The 20,810-nt window shown below is 49.5% G+C and overlaps 1 protein-coding gene across 4 annotated transcripts in view; it reads right to left on the bottom strand.

Moving 5' to 3' along the window:
- Positions 1 to 6,102: 6,102 nt before the first annotated feature.
- LOC140482684 (protein-tyrosine kinase 2-beta-like) overlaps positions 6,103 to 20,810 on the bottom strand; it is a 202,156-nt gene continuing 187,448 nt past the window's right edge. For 3 of the 4 annotated variants that reach the window (XM_072580197.1, XM_072580200.1, XM_072580198.1), the window contains 5 exons: positions 20,094 to 20,119; positions 18,920 to 18,968; positions 17,299 to 17,442; positions 11,428 to 11,508; positions 6,103 to 9,505 (listed from right to left, as the gene is read on the bottom strand). In XM_072580197.1, coding sequence (XP_072436298.1) covers positions 9,290 to 9,505; positions 11,428 to 11,508; positions 17,299 to 17,442; positions 18,920 to 18,968; positions 20,094 to 20,119 — 516 coding nt within the window. In that variant the 3' untranslated portion in view covers positions 6,103 to 9,289. The remainder of the gene's footprint in view (positions 9,506 to 11,427; positions 11,509 to 17,298; positions 17,443 to 18,919; positions 18,969 to 20,093; positions 20,120 to 20,810) is intronic. The other variant, XM_072580199.1, reaches the window with a different exon arrangement.

Raw genomic sequence — 20,810 nt, forward strand, 5'->3', positions numbered from 1 at the left:
CAGAGTTCCAACTGCAGGCCACACAGGCAAAGCAACCAGGCAGAATCTCATCGACCTGACCACTGCTCTGCAACAGGATTTTCTGAGTGAGATGTAGCAGCATCTGGAGAGCAAGGAAAATTAATGTTTCAGAACTGAAACTGAAATTAACATTTTGTTCAGACCTGAGGAAGGGTCACAATATCTGAAACGTTAACTCTGATTTCTCTCCACAGATGCTGTCAGACCTGCTGAGCTTTTCCGGCAGTTTTTCCGTTTTTGTTTCTAATTTACAGCATCTGTTGTTCTTATCTGGACGAATAGTCTTGTGATAATACTACTGGCTGAAACTGAGTGAGATTGAGATCTCCTGAACTGAAGGCAAACAGTACCACTCAGTCTGGAGTCTATCTCCCCTGAAATAGCCTTGCTTATGCTGCATTGGTTCGGGTTCCACTGGTTTTTCTAAAGTTGTAAATGCCACCTTGTACTTCCTCCCCTGTGTAAGGGTAGTTAGGAGACATGGGTTGGTCAGACCAGCTAAGGACAGCGATTTCCTTCCCCAAAGGGCATTAAAGAAACAAATTCGTTTTTAAAAGCAATTGACTCTGATTACATATACCATTGGAGGAAATTTCCATTCCAGATCTCATTCAATTCAGATTTCACCATTCAGCATGGAAACAGACCCTTTGGTCCAACCAGCCTATGCTGTACATAATCCCAAATTAAACTAGTCCCAGCCTCCTGCTCCTGGCCCACAGCCCTCCGAACGTTTCCTGTTCATGGACTCATCCAAATGTCTTTTAAACATTGTAACTGTCCCCACATCCATCACTTACTCAGGAAGGTCATTCCACAGACAAACCACTGTCTGTGTATAAAAAAATTACCCCTAGTGTCTTTTTCAAATCTTTCTCTTCTCATCTTGAAAACACACCGTTCCCCCCCCCTCCCCGAGACTTGAAATTCCCCACCCTAGGGAAAAGACACTGAACTTACCTATACCCCTCATGGTTTTATAAACCTCTACAAGGTCAGCTCTCAGCCTCCCGCGCTAAGGTGAGAGGATTCCCAGCCTATCCAGCCAACGGATTGGCACGGGGTTTCTGGATTACCCATACCAGCCGAGTGAGGGGCACAGGGAGAGAGAGGCAGGCTCTGTCATGATCCTGCAGCACCTCCTGGCTGCACCCTCAGGTTACTGAAGATGACCAAAGTCAGTGGATGGTGCTGATTCAGAGGGAGTGAATGATGAAATGGGAAATTTTGGTTCCTTATCGAGCTCATTGAAATGAGTTTGCAAGAAGGATAAATATGAGAGAGCCACCTGCCTCACCCCATGGTTTGAGCAGAGCGACTTGGCGATAATGAGCTCTGCAGATGCTGGAGAGTCAGAGTCGATCAAGTGTGGAGCTGGAAAAGGCCCAGGAGGTCAGGCAGCATCCGAGGAGCAGGAGAGCCAACGTCTCAGGCAGGACCCTTCATCAGGACTCCAGTTTCCTGCTCCTCGGATGCTGCCTGACCTGCTGTGCTTTTCCAGCTTCACACTTTATTGACTCTGAGCAAATAGACAGCAAAGTGGGGCTGAAGCACGTGTGGGATCATTCTGTAAATGTATCTGTTCCGAGAGGCATTAAGACCAGGGGGCAATTCAACAAACAGCACCAGCAAACCTTCCCCAACTCAGCTCCGAGTGGTGGGGGAATACAGGGGAGTGTAAAGGGAGGGTGAAGGGGAATTGTGCACAGAATGGGGAAGGGGGTAGGAGGGGACAAGGAGTTGGAAGGAGAAAAGGGTCAGAGCAGTGAACTCAAAAGCAGCTATTTCAGTTTCAGTGATGGGAACCCCACCCATTTGCTCTCCTATTAATGACAGTCTTTGTTTAAAACTGAAAATTTACGCAATTTTCTTTCCAACGTTTGAAATCTCTATTTTTCGTCTCTCCTGCTAATGTCAAGCTGGAGGGGAAATGTCACTCTGGGGCAGCGCTGGAGTTACACAAGTTAAAGGCTTTAAATGAAGGAAAAGAAACTGCAAAAGTTTTCGGTTTCACACAAAGTGCATGTCAATTATGGGAGAGGAAATGGGCAGGGGTTCCTGCCACTGGAACTGAAATAGCTGCTTCCGTGCTCACTTCTCTGATACTGTTCCCCAGAACAAACTGCTGAGTTTACACTCACTCAGAATTGAACTGTGAACAAAAGTGCTCAGTTCCACCCAACACTGAATAATGTTAACACTGCTCAGGGAGGGGGTCATCACAGTCTGACCTCACACCACAAACACACACCACGGAACCTGAATCCCACTCACTGGCTCCAACTTTACCATCATCAACTGTCAAGGACAATGGCGACACCGTAATGTGGCAGTGACCCCTCCTCTCACCCACCTCCTAACCACAACACGATGAGAAAACGAGCCACTTAAATTGCTGCCCAGCTCAGTTAAGACAAACCCATGGCCATCATAAAACATTCGATTGGAGATACACAGAACCCTGGAGGCTCTCACACTTTACGGACGCCCAACTTCAGATCAAAGAGCAATGGGCAGTGCAGCACGAAAGGAGGGCCTCAATGTCGGAGGGTCAGTCCTGAGGGAGTGACTCACTGTCGGAGGGTCAGTGCTAAGGGAGTGCTTCACTGTCGGAGGGTCAGTCCTGAGGGAGTGTCACACTGTCGGAGGGTCAGTGCTGAGGGAGTGCTTCACTGTCGGAGGGTCAGTACTGAGGGAGTGCTTCACTGTCGGAGGGTCAGTACTGAGGGAGTGCTGACTGTCGGAGGGTCAGTGCTGAGGGAGTGCCGCACTGTCAGAGGGTCAGTACTGAGGGAGTGCTGCACTGTCGGAGGGTCAGTGCTGAGGGAGTGCCGCACTGTCAGAGGGTCAGTACTGAGGGAGTGCCGCACTGTCAGAGGGTCAGTACTGAGGGAGTGCTGACTGTCGGAGGGTCAGTGCTGAGGGAGTGCCGCACTGTCAGAGGGTCAGTACTGAGGGAGTGCCGCACTGTCAGAGGGTCAGTACTGAGGGAGTGCTGACTGTCGGAGGGTCAGTGCTGAGGGAGTGCCGCACTGTCAGAGGGTCAGTACTGAGGGAGTGCTGACTGTCGGAGGGTCAGTGCTGAGGGAGTGCCGCACTGTCAGAGGGTCAGTACTGAGGGAGTGCCGCACTGTCAGAGGGTCAGTACTGAGGGAGTGCTGACTGTCGGAGGGTCAGTGCTGAGGGAGTGCCGCACTGTCAGAGGGTCAGTACTGAGGGAGTGCTGACTGTCGGAGGGTCAGTGCTGAGGGAGTGCTTCACTGTCGGAGGGTCAGTGCTGAGGGAGTGCCGCACTGTCAGAGGGTCAGTGCTGTGGGAGTGCCGCACTGTCGGAGGGTCAGTGCTGAGGGAGTGCCGCACTGTCAGAGGGTCAGTACTGAGGGAGTGCCGCACTGTCAGAGGGTCAGTACTGAGGGAGTGCTGACTGTCGGAGGGTCAGTGCTGAGGGAGTGCCGCACTGTCAGAGGGTCAGTACTGAGGGAGTGCCGCACTGTCAGAGGGTCAGTACTGAGGGAGTGCTGACTGTCGGAGGGTCAGTGCTGAGGGAGTGCCGCACTGTCAGAGGGTCAGTACTGAGGGAGTGCTGACTGTCGGAGGGTCAGTGCTGAGGGAGTGCCGCACTGTCAGAGGGTCAGTACTGAGGGAGTGCCGCACTGTCGGAGGGTCAGTACTGAGGGAGTGCTGACTGTCGGAGGGTCAGTGCTGAGGGAGTGCTTCACTGTCGGAGGGTCAGTGCTGAGGGAGTGCCGCACTGTCGGAGGGTCCGTGCTGAGGGAGTGCCGCACTGTCAGAGGGTCAGTGCTGAGGGAGTACCGCACTGTCAGAGGGTCAGTGCTGTGGGAGTGCCGCACTGTCAGAGGGTGAGTGCTGAGGGAGTGCTTCACTATCGGAGGGTCAGTGCTGAGGGAGTGCCGCCCTGTCAGAGGGTCCGTGCTGAGGTAGGGCCACACTGTCGGAGGGTCAGTGCTGAGGGAGCGCCGCACTGTCAGAGGGTCAGTACTGAGGGAGTGCTGCACTGTCAGAGGATCAGTGCTCAGTGCGTGCCGTACTGTTGGAAGGTCAGTGCTGAGGGAGTGCCGCACTGTCAGAGGGTCAGTGTGGACAGAGCACTGTACTGTCAAAGGGTCAGTGCTGAGGGAGCGCCGCGCTGTCAGAGGGTCAGTGCTGAGGGAGTGTCGCAATGTCGGAGGGTCAGTGCTGAGGGAGTGCCGCACTGTCAGAGGGTCAGTACTGAGGGAGTGCTGACTGTCGGAGGGTCAGTGCTGAGGGAGTGCCACACTGTCAGAGGGTCAGTACTGAGGGAGTGCTGACTGTCGGAGGGTCAGTGCTGAGGGAGTGCTTCACTGTCGGAGGGTCAGTGCTGAGGGAGTGCCGCACTGTCAGAGGGTCAGTACTGAGGGAGTGCTGACTGTCGGAGGGTCAGTGCTGAGGGAGTGCTTCACTGTCGGAGGGTCAGTGCTGAGGGAGTGCCGCACTGTCGGAGGGTCCGTGCTGAGGGAGTGCCGCACTGTCGGAGGGTCAGTGCTGAGGGAGTGCCGCACTGTCAGAGGGTCAGTGCTGAGGGAGTACCGCACTGTCAGAGGGTCAGTGCTGTGGGAGTGCCGCACTGTCGGAGGGTGAGTGCTGAGGGAGTGCTTCACTATCGGAGGGTCAGTGCTGAGGGAGTGCCGCCCTGTCAGAGGGTCCGTGCTGAGGTAGGGCCACACTGTCGGAGGGTCAGTGCTGAGGGAGCGCCGCACTGTCAGAGGGTCAGTACTGAGGGAGTGCTGCACTGTCAGAGGATCAGTGCTCAGTGCGTGCCGTACTGTTGGAAGGTCAGTGCTGAGGGAGTGCCGCACTGTCAGAGGGTCAGTGTGGACAGAGCACTGTACTGTCAAAGGGTCAGTGCTGAGGGAGCGCCGCGCTGTCAGAGGGTCAGTGCTGAGGGAGTGTCGCAATGTCGGAGGGTCAGTGCTGAGGGAGTGCCGCACTGTCAGAGGGTCAGTACTGAGGGAGTGAGCACTGTTGGAGGGTCAGTGCTGAGGGAGTGCCGCACTGTTAGAGGGTCAGTGCTGAGGGAGTGCCGCACTGTCAGAGGGTCAGTGCTCAGTGCGTGCCGTACTGTTGGAAGGTCAGTGCTGAGGGAGTGCCGCACTGTCAGAGGGTCAGTGTGGACAGAGCACTGTACTGTCAAAGGGTCAGTGCTGAGGGAGCGCCGCGCTGTCAGAGGGTCAGTGCTGAGGGAGTGTCGCAATGTCGGAGGGTCAGTGCTGAGGGAGTGCCGCACTGTCAGAGGGTCAGTACTGAGGGAGTGAGCACTGTTGGAGGGTCAGTGCTGAGGGAGTGCCGCACTGTTAGAGGGTCAGTGCTGAGGGAGTGCCACGCTGTCAGAGGGTCAGTGCTGAGGGAGTGCCACGCTGTCAGAGGGTCAGTGCTGAGGGAGTGTCGCAATGTCGGAGGGTCAGTGCTGAGGTGGTGCCAAACTGTCAGAGGGTCAGTGCTGAGGGAGTGCTGCACTGTCAGAGGGTCAGTACTGAGAGTGTGTCGCACTGTCAGATGGTCAGTGCTGAGCGAGGGCCACACTGTCGGAGGGTCAGTGCTAAGGGAGTGCCACACTGTCGGAGGGTCAGTGCTAAGGGAATTTCGCATTGTTGGAGGGTCAGTGCTGAGGGAGTGGGCACTGTCGGAGGGTCAGTGCTGAGGGAGTGGGCACTGTCGGAGGGTCAGTGCTGAGGGAGCGCCGCACTGTCGGAGGGTGAGTACTGAGGGAGTGAGCACTGTCGGAGGGTCAGTGCTGAGGGAGTGCTTCACTGTCGGAGGGTCAGTGCTGAGGGAGTGCTGGCACTCCAAGTTAGCGTATTATTCAAGTTGATGGAGCAAATTCTGGTGAGGTTTAGTGGAAACAATGACCAGAGGGGGATGGTGGAGCAGGCTGAGGGAACCGTTCCTTACCCAATCACAACTCAGCTGGGCAAGGCTGGGAGCAGGACGTCGCCTGGATGACACTCAGTTTATTCCATGTGCTCCCTCTCCCACAACTTTCAAATCCAAAGTGGGTAAAACATCTCACCCAACGTGATCAATAACAAATAAATGACACACTTTTAGAAAAAAAAACACATTTATTTTAGTGAGAATCCAAACAGCATCGTCACATCTCAAATCAGGCGAATGTTCAATTAGCTTCCAGTTCTGACATGTACATTCATTCACGTGACAGCGATAACATGTGGAAAGCCCAGGGGTGCTGAATGAGAGTCGAGCAGACACACACATCAAACATTACTGCCTGGGAGCCTCACACCTTTGGCTGGTTTATTGTTTCCAGTGTGGAAATCCTCTGACAGAATCAACTGCTCAGCTCATTCTCCTGTTCCTGGAATTCCTTTACTGCGAGATCAGAGTGAAACCTGACAGTTCTTTGGAAAGACTGGCTTCCCCATGTCGGTTAATTGCGTGTTCTTAAGAACTCTACTGGTCATTTCTTTGGGGTCTGTGCAGCTTCAGAGTTTTACTGGCTGATGGCGTCAGACAGTCCTTACCTCCCTTGCCCCAACTCCCTCCCATTCCCAATCCTAGCTAGCTGGGCTCATGTCTCAAAGCTTATTGGTACATAGTGAGTGCTGTGTCCTTGGGTTCTGGTTGGACTAATGGAATTCAGAATCCAACAGTTGGCAGGGAGTCAGAGTAACCATCCCGTCCTTCTCTCAGACAGGCTACTGCAGCTCTCTCAGGTGTGGTCAGCTCCTCTTTCTAACTCTCACAAACCAGTCGAGTCCCACTTGGCCCTGACACATAGCACTTCACCAGCACTTTGAGAGACCCAGGAACTCACTGACACAAAGCATCGACTGCACAGCTGCATTTCAAGAAGCGCACACACTGCCAAAAACAGCAGTCAACATGCAGGCTTTAGTGACCCCCAGGAGTTACCCCAGCTCACTGTAGGAGGCTAAATCTCAGCTTTCCCACACTCTCTTAACCTTTACAACACAATGGGACTTTCAAAACACAAGTTATTGTGTTTAAGATAAAAAGAGACAACTGTTAAAGAATGCGTGAAAGGGAAGTTTTCACGACAAAACATACCAGCACCTTCCAAACCCACAGCCACTTCCATCGAGAAGGACAAGGGCAGCAGATACATGGGAACACCACCCTCTGCAGGTTCCCCTCCAAGCCCCTCACCATCCTGACTTGGGAATACATCGCTGTTCCTTCAGTGTCACGGGTCAGAATCCTGGCATTCCCTCCCTCAGGGCATTGTGGGTCAACTCTTAGCAGGTGGACTGCAGTGGTTCAAGAAGGCAGCTCACCCCCACCTTCTCAAGGATTAGCTAGGGATGGACAATAAATGCTGGGCCCAGCCAGTGAAGCCCAGGTCCCACAAATCAATAAAAAGTCAATACTATGTTGGAACATGAATTCCCTCTGCACTCTGTCCAATAGGGACCTATGGGATGTTGCAATGGTCTGGGTTAATTGTGTCTCAGATGTTAACCTGATAATTGCACCAGTTCCCCATAAAGTCCCTCTCTATTCCTGGGAGCTATTAACTGGGACGAGTTGAGGTTTTGATTCTCTGCATTAGCCAGTGTGACAGCACGTTCCCAGAAACAGTGTTCCAATTCCGGACTCTTCAGCAGCTCCTGCAGTGACACAACAAGGACAGACTGTTCCAGATAAGACGACAAAAGTGATTATGGTGATTGGAATTTCAGATTGGATTGGACAGCAGGGGCTAGGACTGTTCCTAGGCCCCACTCGCTCCCCCCAGGAGGGGGAAACAATCGAGCGTAGGGATTTTGCTTGGTCTCTTCTCCCCTGCTTGGGACTGATATTGGCAGTGTACAGGCCATTGGAGGGGTTGGACTAACCAGAGGGCTTTCAGTTTAGGAACAGCAGCACAGGGCAGGTCACTGACAGGCAGCTTTGATGGGCACAGGCCCTACCACATACTTGCCCAGAAATGTCATTGAAAAATACCCTCCATCTTCACCGTCATCTGAGGCCCGACAATTCTGCTCCCACGTCCCAGACAGGTTGGGAATGTGGGACCAAACTGAAGGATCTGCAACTACACAAGCGCAGTGTGATGAGAGCTGAGCTGAGAGGCTGGGCAATGCTGTCAATGCACAGTCTGACTGCAGTCAGAGGGGCTGGTCAGAGAGCATCACCCAACACAACTGCAATGGGGCGAGAGAGGGGTGAATGAGGGGGTCGATCCCCATTAATCTGTATGGCTTGTGAGCTACACAGGAGGTAACAGCTGGAGATGGTGTAAAAACCACACTGACCATCGGTCCAGAAGGGGAACATACACAGTTATTGCTGCAGAGTCATACAGTGGAGTTACACAACGGCCTGCTTCCACCAGGTGGATATATCACAGTGAACAAGGTGAAAAGACACAACTTTCTAAATTTTCTCAAGTTGGAATAATCCAATCTGGAGCTGAGAAACTTAGGGTAGAAAGCCTCATACTTTGATCCAGAATTTTCCATTCCAAAATCACTAACCTCCTCAAGCCCACATCAACATCACTCATTTTCTCACAGTCAGAAACACAATCATTCAGAGTTACTCATTTACAAGACTGGGTCCAATCACAGCTGCCTCTGTTTTCCTTGTATCTTAGAAACAGGTTCTCCTGGAGAATGTGGTGTGTAAGGATTCCTCATAAACCACCTGACCATTGACAAGAGAAGCACAAGGAGCTGATCATTCTCTGATCGCAACAGGAGCAGACAGCAGTAACATTCAGTCATGCTTCCTGGTGCTATCAGCCAGCTATTAATCTCGGTATTTACAGAGTAGAATACTTCGCACTGAGCAAAACAACACAGGAATACAAACTTTCACCAAATCTTACCATCTCCAGATCTCTTTAGTCACTCCCAAGCATTTCAAACACGACATGCATTCTTGGGTTGAGTTTGGTTAAAACTCCAGCGCCACCACTAACTACCATCTGCCACAGATTATTATGATTATTAACAACTTGGGCATAGATCAGCTTGAAATGCATCACTGTTCCCATATGTACACGGAATCGCTTGGATTAAAGTCATCGGTAGCCCCTCCACCCCTCCAAACAAAAGCACCTTTCTCCCCTGGAAAATGGTTACCAGCTTTACTTAATTAATGCCCTCATTAGTGCCCCAGCCTCCCCCAGCCTCAATAACTTGCTGTCCCGTGTTGGATTTTAATGAATCAGTTTCTTGCTTGTTTCAGTGGAGGACTTTGTTCCTGTCTGGTGCATCTGCTGTCTGAATCGATGGAGTTGTCATCAGTTCGGGACTGGTTTGGCTTGTCCTGCCCGAACCCTGGCCTGATCCACAGCATCCAGAAGGTTCTTGGAGTCTACGGCCAGAGTGTGGGCAGCTGTTAACATCTGCTTCTTACACTCCTCACTCAGCGAGGTCACCGCATTCTGCTGGGCCAGTTTCATCTTGTTTATCAGCTCAGCTAGGTCTTTGTTCAGGAGCCTCTGTGTCCCCTCGATCTGAACAGAAACAAAATGAAGAAACCCTGGTTACAGCCCACCTGCAGCACTGTCAGCAGATCTGGGAGGGAGCACATCAGTTGACAAGAACAATGCCTGGACTCCAGGGGTTAGATTACGAGCAGCGATCAGATACGTCAGCTAACTCTCTCATTCAAGAGGACATTGGAGAGTTAGCTGAATGGAAATGATTAGATTACATTACTTACAGTGTGGAAACAGGCCCTTCGGCCCAACAAGTCCACACTGACCCGCTGAAGCGCACCCACCCAGACCTATTCCCCTACACCTAACACTACAGGCAATTTAGCATGGCCAATTCACCTGACCTGCACATCTTTGGACTGTGGGAGGAAACCGGAGCACCCGGAGGAAACCCACGCAGACACGGGGAGAATGTGCAAACTCCACACAGTCAGTCGCCTGAGGCGGGAATTGAACCCGGGTGTCTGGCGCTGTGAGGCAGCAGTGCTAACCACTGTGCCACCGTGCTGCCCACCGATGTGTGAGGGGTTGGGGGAAAGGCCAGAGATTGGCTGGGGAATGATGCTCAATGGAAGAGCTGCAGCAAGTTCAATGGGCTGAATGGCCTGCTCCTGAGTTACAAAGGATTTGGAGCTCTGAGCAGCCAGTGATTACATGGACTTCAGTGTCGGTATGTAGGAATGGTGAACTGTATTATAACCGTCATTCCATTTTAATTCAGTATTTCTATTAACATCCTGTCCACCACCTCCCTGTTCTTGCTGAATTGCTTGCTTCTGTTATTTTATGTGGTTTTTGTATTTCTTACCCTGATTGTTTCATCCATTTATGATTTTCTCTGTAAATTACACTGTAACTCAGCCTTCAGGCTGGGGGAGTCTTCAACCAAATAACATGATGATTCTGATTTAAGTGTTATTTTAGCTACATGTGGTTAAATTCAGTAACGTAGGAGGAGAGGCTTCTGATCATTCATAGAAAATGATCCAATCTTGCTGAGAGTGCAGATGCGATTTACTGGACTGGTCATGGAGTCATACATACCCTTCAGTCCAACCAGTCCATGCCGAACATAATCCCAAACTAAATTAGCCCCACCTGCCCGTATCCCTCCAACTCTTTCCTACCCTTATACTTATCCAAATCTCTTTTAAATGTTGTAACTGTGCCCTCATCTACCACTTCCTCAGAAAGTTCATTCCACATGTGAACCACCTTCTGTGTTCAAACAAAATTCCCTTCACGTCCTTTTAAAATCTTTCTCCTCTCACCTTAAAAATATACCCCCAGTTTTGAAATCCCCCACCCTGGGGAAAAGATACCTGCCATTCAATTTATCTATGCCCCTCATGATTTTATAAACCTCCATAAAGTCACTCCCCCCCCCCCCCCCCCCCCCCCCCCCACCCAGTCCCCTACATTCCAGTGAGAGTCATCCCAACCGATCCAGCCTTGCCTCATAACTCAAACCCTCCAGTTCCAACAACATCCCGGTGAATGTTTTCTGAACCTCAGTCTAAAGGAGCAGGGATTTGGAGAAATGGGAGTCTGGGAGGGCTCTCCCTCCAGCTGAGGGGCAATCTGATTGAGGGGGATTAAAAAAAAAGAAACTTCTCAACTTTTCCACTCTCTCACCTGGAGGCTGTCACCAGGAATCTTTCTGAACTCCTTATCAAAATCTTCACCAGAAAAGCTGTTAAAAAACCTCAACTAAGTTTCCTTTCAGTTGAGGGTGAACTATTCCACATAACCTCTGTTGGAAATGCAGAATTTTAAGAAAACCTCCCTCAGAAATTAAGCTGATGACAGCTAAACCACATGTCTTTCGAAATAGCGAGGTCTGCTGATTAAGGAATGCACTTTGAAAAGAATCCTACTCCTAAAAAGTAGTGGGTTGGTGACTGGGGCAGATGGTAATAAAATGGACTGGGACTCACCTCTGTGCGGGATGTTGCAGGTAGCGACGGCAACAGCTCATCGACACTGCCAGTCAATTTTCGAAGGTTGACTCCCACTGTCTAGAATGTAGAGAATGGTCATGGTGTTACAAGCACGACTGGAAATCATCAGAATGAATGTGTGGCGTAAACAATTGATGCAGTAGCTGCAGCTGTAACAGTTCATTGGCTTGGTTTCCCAGTCACAGGATACTGGAATCATAGAGGCCAGGTTAAGATAGTTATTGTTTCCCCGAGCCTATCATTTGTCTACATGACTTCAGATTCTTAAGATCCGACAGTGAAGGCAAACCTCTAACACACTACCCGTGCGACTCTGATTTTCAACTGTCCTGTACATTCCAATGGAAATTGTAGAGTCGCAAAACAGGAGAAGGCCATTCAGCCCCACGTGTCTGCAGATCCTCAGAATGAGACATGTACCCTGTACTACACCCTGCTCTGTTACCCTGCACATTCTTCCTTTCCAGATAAATATCCACATCCCTCTGTACTGCCTCCACATTGACAGGCCAATGAATTCCTGAGCCCAGCCACTCGCTGCAGTTTTTACTTGTTTTGCCAATTGCCTTAAAGCTGCGCCCTGTGGTTCACAATTCTCCCACCAATGGGAACAGTCTGTGCAGGCCGCGTGGGAGTTTGAACAGCTTGGTCGGTCTCCCTCTCTGTCCTTCTTGGAGATGACTATCCCAACCTCTCCAATCTATCCATGCGATGGGACTTTCTCATTCCTGGAACCTCCTCTGCAGCCCCCCCCCACCCTCAGTACAGACACAGCCGTCAGAAGGTGTGGCGCCCACAGGTATAAACACTCCAGCTGAGGCCTAACCAGGGTCTTATATGAGTTCCACATCCAGTGAAGGAGGGTCACTGGACTCGAAGGGGTAACTCTGCTTTCTTGGATGCTCTCTGGGCGGTCCGAAACCTGTTGATCTTCCAGCTGAAGGAGCTGACCCCGACTGAGTGTTGCAGACTGGCACATTCCAAGGTCCAGGACTATGTGTTGAGGGATGTGCTGAAGCTTGGGGCAGCTACTGCCAAGGCGCGGTGGGGAAAGACCATTGTGTAACATCTGCCTGCCTGAGCATAGGGGGCCCACGCAGTAAGGGGGCTCTGCTGACCCCCCCAGCTAAATATATAGACCATACATAGAACATAGAACAGTACAGCACAGAACAGGCCCTTCAGCCCACGATGTTGTGCCAACCACTGATCCTCATGTATGTACCCTCAAATTTCTGTGACCATATGCATGTCCAGGAGTCTCTTAAACGTCCCCAATGACCCTGCCTCCACAACTGCTGCTGGCAACGCATTCCATGCTCTCACAACTCTCTGTGTAAAGAACCCACCTCTGACATCCCCTCTATACTTTCCTCCAACCAGCTTAAAACTATGACCCCTCGTGTTAGTCATTTCTGCCCTGGGAAATAGTCTCTGGCTATCGACTCTATCTATGCCTCTCATTATCGTGTGTACCTCAATTAGGTCCCCTCTCCTCCTTTTCTCCAATGAAAAAAGTCCGAGCTCAGTCAACCTCTCTTCATAAGATAAACCCTCCAGTCCAGGCAGCATCCTGGTGAACCTTCACTGAACCCTCTCCAAAACATCCACATCTTTCTTATAATAGGGCGACCAGAACTGGACACAGTATTCCAAGTGCAGTCTAACCAAAGTTTTATAGAGCTGCAACAAGATCTCATGACTCTTAAACTCAATCTCCCTGTTAATGAAAGCCAAAACACCACATGCTTTCTTAACAACCCTGTCCACTTGGGTGGCCATTTTAAGGGATCTATGTACCTGCACACCAAGATCCCTCTGTTCCTCCACACTGCCAAGAATCCTATCCTTAATCCTGTACTCAGCTTTTAAATTCGACCTTCCAAACTGCATCACCTCACATTTATCCAGGTTGAACTCCATGGATATGGATACTATACGGATCCAAATGGATAGTAATCGTACAGACCTGTATATATGAATGATTACTCTGTCTCTGTATACCAAGAAATGGAATGTTTATGGATGTATGGCATGACCAATTGTACAGATTATCAAAATATTTTAAGAATAAAGTATATTTTTGAAATAAAAAACCCTCTGCTTTCTCTCCACAGGGTCCTGCTGAACTGATAGAATCCCTTTCGTATGGAAGCAGGCCCTTCAACCCACCAAATGGCCAATCCACCAAACTTGCACATCTTTGGACTGTGGGAGGAAACCAGAGCAAATCCATGGGGAGAACAAGTAAATTCCACACAGAGTGTCGCCCGAGGCAGGAATCGAACCTGGGTCCCTGGCGCTGTGGAGCAGCAGTGCTAACCACTGGGCCACCGTGCTGCCTGTGTTTTTCCAGCAATTTCTGTTTCGGTCTCTGCTGTTACACTCTGTGCCTCTGTTAATAAAACCCAAGATACTGTCTGCTTTAGACATGAACATAGAACATAGAACATAGAAAAATACAGCGCAGTACAGGACCTTCGGCCCTCGATGTTGCGCCGACCGAAGCCTACCTAACCTACACTAGCCCAATAACCTCCATATACCTATCCAATGCCCGCTTGAATGACCATAAAGAGGGAGAGTCCACCACTGCTACTGGCAGGGCATTACATGAACTCAAAACCCGCTGAGTAAAGAATCTACCCTTAACGTCTGTAACTCTCACCTCCACCCACCTTTAATGGTCTGTGCACAGCCAGGTCACTGAGCTCCTGCACCCCTTTAGGTTATTGGTCTAGTGTAGGTTAGGTAGGCTTCGGTCGGTGCAACATCGAGGGCCGAAGGTCCTGTACTGCGCTGTATTTTTCTATGTTCTATGTTCATGTCTAAAGCAGACAGTATCTTGGGTTTTATTAACAGAGGCACAGTTTGTTTTACATTCTCTCTGTTCTTCCTGCCAAAGTATATCCCTTTGCACTGACATTTATATTCCTCTGCGATTTATCATTTGTTCACCCATTGCCCTAAGTGACTGTGAAACTGCACATTGACAGGGGGATTCCTGAATTTAAATAGTGACAAAAATGGTTTCAACACTGCTGGAAGAAATCACAGACAGAAATAAGACGCAAATGGAGGAAATAAAATCTCCCCCCAGTGGGAATGGTTCCTGTCACCTACACTGAGCAATGGGTGAAATCCCCCTTTATCTTAGCAGCGGATGAAATTCCAGTCTTGCTCAGAAAGGAACTTGTTAAAGATGACTGCAGATAATCTGGAATGCACTTGTTCATGTGGAAGTGAAACTGACAACTCTACATGATGTGATCAGCAAGTTTTGTTGGGTGTTTGGTGAAACATTAAGGTGATTCAGGGAAATAAGGCAGATGGGTTCAGAGAAACAGCAGACTGCCTTACTGGCAAAGAGGTAGCAGGGCCTGTGCTCAACAGCAGAGAACCGAAAGGAGGTGGAGGTCAGTGTCACACAGATTACAGGAAGGCAGACAGGTGGAGTGAGATTATGTGGGGTTTATAAACCATCATAAATCAGATACTAGATTGTAATCCACCTCATAATTATCAAATGAAAACCAAAAGCATTGCAGATGCTGCAAATCAGAAGCAAAAACAGAAATTGCTGGAAAAGCTCAGCAGGTCTGGCAGCACCTGTGGAGGGAAATCAGGGTTAATGCTTCAGTTCCGGTAACCCTTTGTGAGAATGTTCTGCCAAACCTGCTGAGCTTTCCTAGCAAAATTTCTGTTTTTGTTTCTGTTGTTAATAATTATTTATGATGAAGCAGTCACCAAGTTGTCAGGAGGTTAATGCTTTTTGAGTGAAATCTGACACGTCTTTCTGCAACTTGAGGGAAACAATGAGTCAAAGTGCTATTTGCTGATTAATACCCTCAGATTCAGAAGTTGATGTTGGTATTTCTTCACTGTCCGGGATTTGACAAGTGGGAATGAGGTTGAAACGATATGACGTGGGCCATACCCTCAGAATATCTCTGGGCTGTTCCTTTGTGTCTGGTGAATTACTACAGTAAATTCACACCAAATTTGTTACTCCCACCACATCTCCTGAATAAACTCTTGTGATGTTCTATGGTTCTGGCCAATGGAGTGTGAGAAAGTATCAGGTTATGTGAAAGGAAATTGGATAATGGTACACAGCATCCAGAAACAATCCAGTTAAAAAAAATCACACAATACCAAGTTATAGCCCAGCAGGTTTATTTGGAAGCACTAACTTTCAGAGCGCCACTCCTTCATCAGGTAGTTAGTCACTGAGGGGCAGCGGTCTGAAAGCTAGTGCTTCCAAATAAACCTGTTGGACTTTAACCTGGTGTTGTGGGATTTTTAACTTTGTCCACCCCAGTCCAATACCAGCATCTCCACATCACAGAAACGATCCAGTCAGCATGTGATGCCCTTCCACACGGACTGGCTACGGACCAGTTCTTACTTGGGAGAATGAATTGTCAGGCAACTGTAGTTCTCGAAAAGGTGCAGTTACTCTGATCAAATTCCATACAATTGATACACACCTCTTATTAGCAAGACATTTACAAATCAAACTAACCTCTAATAGATTTCCCATTCCTAAGGGGATTCATACAAGTTGAGAGGAATTTAGATCACTGAGTGACGCAGGGGGTTAGGTAAATAAATGTTGGCTCCTAGTCAGCAATATCCTCATCCCATGAATGAATAGAAAAACAAATCATTCAGGAGAGGGAGGTCTGATAGCACACTCTTGTGGCCATTTGTGTATTTACGCTGTCCTTCAGTGATCCCTGGAATAAGCCACTTTTTGAGTGGCATTTGATTTTCCACATGCTAGTCCTTGTCTTGCATTTGTCCTGCAATGATATCACACAGGCAGGAGAAACTTTTGCAATAAGGTAAGAGTTTCAGGGTCAGTTTTATCGATGTCTGATTTTTATTTTGATGAAAGCATAATTTCCAAATTGAATTTTTACAGCTGAAAACAAAACATGCTGGAAATCACAGCATCCATGGAGACAGAGCAAGCTAAGTGGGTGGCACGGTGGCACAGTGGTTAGCACTGCTGCCTCACAGCGCCAGAGACCCAGGGTCAATTCTCGCCTCAGGCGACTGACTGTGTGGAGTTTGCACATTCTCCCCGTGTCTGCGTGGGTTTCCTCCGGGTGCTCCGGTTTCCTCCCACAGTCCAAAAAAAAAATGTGCAGGTTAGGTGAATTGGCCATGCTAAAGTGCCCGTAGTGTTAGGTGAAGGGGTAAATGTAGGGGAATGGGTCTGGGTGGGTTGCTCTTCGGAGGGTCGGTGTGGACTTGTTGGGCCGAAGGGCCTGTTTCCACACTGTAAGTAATCTAAATCTAATGTTTCCAGTCTGGATGAATCTTCATTATTAAACTAGACTCGAAATGTTAGCTTGCTCTCTCTCCTTGGATGCTGCCTGACCCGCTGTGATCTCCAGCATTTGTTGTTTCAGGACAGAATTTGCTTCTATCCTGAATTTTTACAACTGCCTTTGGTGGGATTTGAGCTGATGTCCTCTGGATGATGAGCCGCTTCTGATTCCAGAATTACAACCATGACACGACTCGATTGGACTAAAACGCTGAGGGTCAGAGCCTGAAGCAGCACGATATTTATAAACATAATCCCCGACACATTAACAGACAGGAAGCTTCTTCACTCAATGATTGATGTTGTCCTCTGACCAGGATGATTGACAGGTTCAGACCCAACATTGGCAGAGTCTTTCAGATGGGGTCAAATTAAACTCCATCTGCCTGCTGCACAGGATAGAAAACGTGCCCTGGCACTATTATGGGATCTTGCTGTGCTTTTTCTTTGTTTTATGATGGCTTCAAGATGGGGACCATCGCCCCCTTGCCCGAGGTTAACCAGCTTACCTTCACCAGGTTGATGTACTCTTCACAGGGGAGCTGATAGACCTGGTTCTTCAGGTGTAGCACCGACTTAACCAGCTCCATGACCTGAGGATAGATGGTGTCATTCGAGCGGTCCAGGTTGGCTGTGGGAGCTGCCTGTATTGGCTGAATGTGTGGAAAAGGAGCATCATCAGGTGGCGAAGCTGACACAGAAAGGTTTGATTCACTGTTTAGGAAAGGCATCCTCTGAAGTGGGAACGCGCTGATGGTGAATTTAGACACCTTTCAGCATGTTCATGGGAACAAGAGCAGGAGTAGGCCATTCAGCCCCTCGGGCCTGCTCTGCCATTCAATACGCTCACAACTGATCTGCTGTAACAATACTATTTCTCCCTCCACACTATCCCCATATCCCCAGATTGCTTTAGTATCAGGAAATCGAGAAAAGATCAACTTGCTTTCGAGGGAGTATTGCAGAGATTCACTCAGAGTCAAACAGCCTGAAACAGACCCTTCGGTCCAACCCCAGTCCGTGCTGACCACAATCCCAAACTGAACGTTTCCCACCTGCCTGTGTGTGGCCATATCCTTCCCTCCCTTTCCTATTCGTGCGCCTATCCAGATCTTTTAAATGTTGTAGCTGTATCTGCATCCACCAGTTCCTCTAGCGGTACACTCCAAACACAAACAAACACCTCTCTGTGTAAAGAGGTTGTCCTTCAAATCCTTTTTAAAACTTTCCCCTCTAGCCTTAGAAATATGCCCCCCGGTTTTGAACTCCCCCACCCTAGGGAAAAGGACCCTTAGCTAGTCACCTTATCTGTTTCCCGTATGGTTTTACAAACCCCTATAAGGTCATTCCTCAACCTCATACACTGCAGTGAAGGAAGTCCCAGCCTATCCAGTCTCTCCTCATATCTCAAACTCACCATTCCTGGCAACATCCTGGTCAATCTCTTCTGAAACCTCTCCAGTTTAATCATATCCTTCCTATAACAGGGACACCAGAATTGGACGCAGTACTGTACTCCAGAAGGAGCCTCCCCAGTATCTAATACAACCTCAACATGATGTCCCAACTCCTAACCTCAAACCCTCCATTCCCAGCAACATCTTGGTCAATCTCTTCTGAACCCTCTCCAGTTTAATCATATCCTTCCCACGGCAGGGTGACCAGAACTGGACCCAGTCTGGGTGGATGCTGGAATAGGCTCAGACGACTGAGTGCCTCCTCTTGCTCCGTGGTTTCAGCAGAGGCTTGGTCTCAGTGCAGCTGAACTCTCAACAAATTGGGCAAGACTTTCAGAATTGGCATCAATTCATGGAGACACTCTCAAATAATTTCACAAGGCAAGCTGGACAAGGGGAAGTATATAATGCTGCAAAGTTGGAGTGGCATCTGTTCAGAGAGCCCACAGGATTCCCCTCAGCGTTGTATACTCGGATACGCAGTTCCGAGTTCAGTGCTAGAGGCTGGCTGCTATATTGAAGATTTGGCGGTGAGGAGTGTTACAGAACGCACAGAGTAACCCATTGCCGATATCAGCTCTCCAACCAAATTAGCTCCCCCACCCCACATCAGGCTTAGACAACATTCCCAGATTATTCCCCAGAGCTGCAGGACACTCGGTCAGGGACTCACCGGGAGGTTCTTCCTCGGAGGTTTCTCGGGTGGCACTGTGAACTCAGCTCCAAAACAAGGGACAGAAAGAACATGGTGATTAGAATGTCGGCACCAAGTAGCATTTAGACAGCACACAGTCTAACCTTCACTCGTGGGATGTGGGTATCACTGCTGGGGGCCAGTCCCTAGTTGCCCCTGGTGAGCTGCCTTCTTGAACCACCTACATCAGTACATGGGGTGCGGGCTCATGATGCTGTGAGATGGTGTTGTGGCCGTTACTCTCCCTGAGAGGTACCCAGCACATTCCGAGTGCTGGCCTCCTCACAGCACTCAGCTTCATGCTCTTGGTTCAGGCAGCATCCAACGAGCAGCGAAATATTCCTGATGAAGAGCTTTTGCCCGAAACGTCGATTTCGCTGCTCGTTGGATGCTGCCTGAACTGCTGTGCTCTTCCAGCACCACTAATCCAGAATTTGCTTTCCAGCATCTGCAGTCATTGTTTTTACCTTCATGCTCTTGGTTCCCTCCCTGCCAACACTTGCTTCACCAACTTCACTTAAGTCCCCAGAATGCTCCCCCCGGGTCACTCTCCAGGGACTGGAGCAGGTTTCAGACAGAGTTCTGTGTTGCTGGGTGACCCAATGTGAACAGTATGATTGTTTAAAAACTACATTCACCACAAACCTTATGATAGGTGATTAGAATTAACAGCTCGCATGGAAGTGGCATCACTGACAGAGCTGCAGAGAGCACGTGGTCAGTCAGTGCCTGTGTATAACTGCAGTCTCAACATACACACTGCAATCCTGGGGAGCTGCAGACTGCTCAGGTTCTCAGGAGGTAGAGGTGGGTACGGCAGATTATAGTCAAGATCAGAGTGGTGCTGGAAAATCACAGCAGGTCAGGCAGCATCTGAGGAGCAGGAAAATCGACAGGAATCCCTGATGAAGGGCTTTTGCCCAAAATGTCGATTTGCCTGCTCCTTGGATGCTGCCTGACCTGCTGTGCTTTTCCAGCACCACTCTGATCTTGACTCTGCTCAGGTTCTCAATCAATCTTTGTCCACATAGTAAAACCTGGGCAACAGTCAGGCTTGGCTGGAAGGAGAGATTTGAGCAGTGTCCAATTCAATGCTATACCATTGCTCGATCCCTCCCAACCACCACCAACTCCACTGCAAACCTGGGACTTACTGTAGCAAGGCTCCTGGTCACTGTCCTGAAAAATAAAAGAGATGAGAGACAAGGTGACGTTTCCTCAGTTTGTAACTTTCTGTCCCACAGCTGAATCACAGTCCCCCACACAATCGAGTGTATTCCACTCAATGACTCCTCACCCCCAGGGCACTGACACAAGATCCTGTGACACCAACCCCACACTTCTGACCCACCAACAAAACATATCAATAGCTATCCCGCTGGAGAGTAACACAATACAACTGGGCTGATCTTAAGCCAATCATCAACATCAGAGTGGTGGTGGCATGGAATGCGCTGCCTGTGGGAGTGGCAGAGTCAGGATCATTGGCGACCTTTAAGCGGCAATTGGATAGGTACATGGATGGGTGCTTAAGCTAGGACAAATGTTCGGCACAACATCGTGGGCCAAAGGGCCTGTTCTGTGCTGTATTGTTCTATGTTCTATCAGTGACCAATGCATGTGATTAGTTGTCAACGACATTTCAGTTACAGACAAACTGCAGATGCTGGAATCCAAAGTAGACAGGCAGGAGGCAGGAAGAACACAGCAAGGCAGGCAGCATCAGGAGGGAGAGGGACACAGCAAGGCAGGCAGTATCAGGAGGGAGAGGGAACACAGCAAGGCAGGCAGCATCAGGAGGGAGAGGGAACACAGCAAGGCAGGCAGCATCAGGAGGGAGAGGGAACACAGCAAGGCAGGCAGCATCAGG

The sequence above is a fragment of the Chiloscyllium punctatum genome, chromosome 11, assembly GCF_047496795.1.
Source record: "Chiloscyllium punctatum isolate Juve2018m chromosome 11, sChiPun1.3, whole genome shotgun sequence".
Taxonomy (NCBI): Eukaryota; Metazoa; Chordata; class Chondrichthyes; order Orectolobiformes; family Hemiscylliidae; genus Chiloscyllium; species Chiloscyllium punctatum.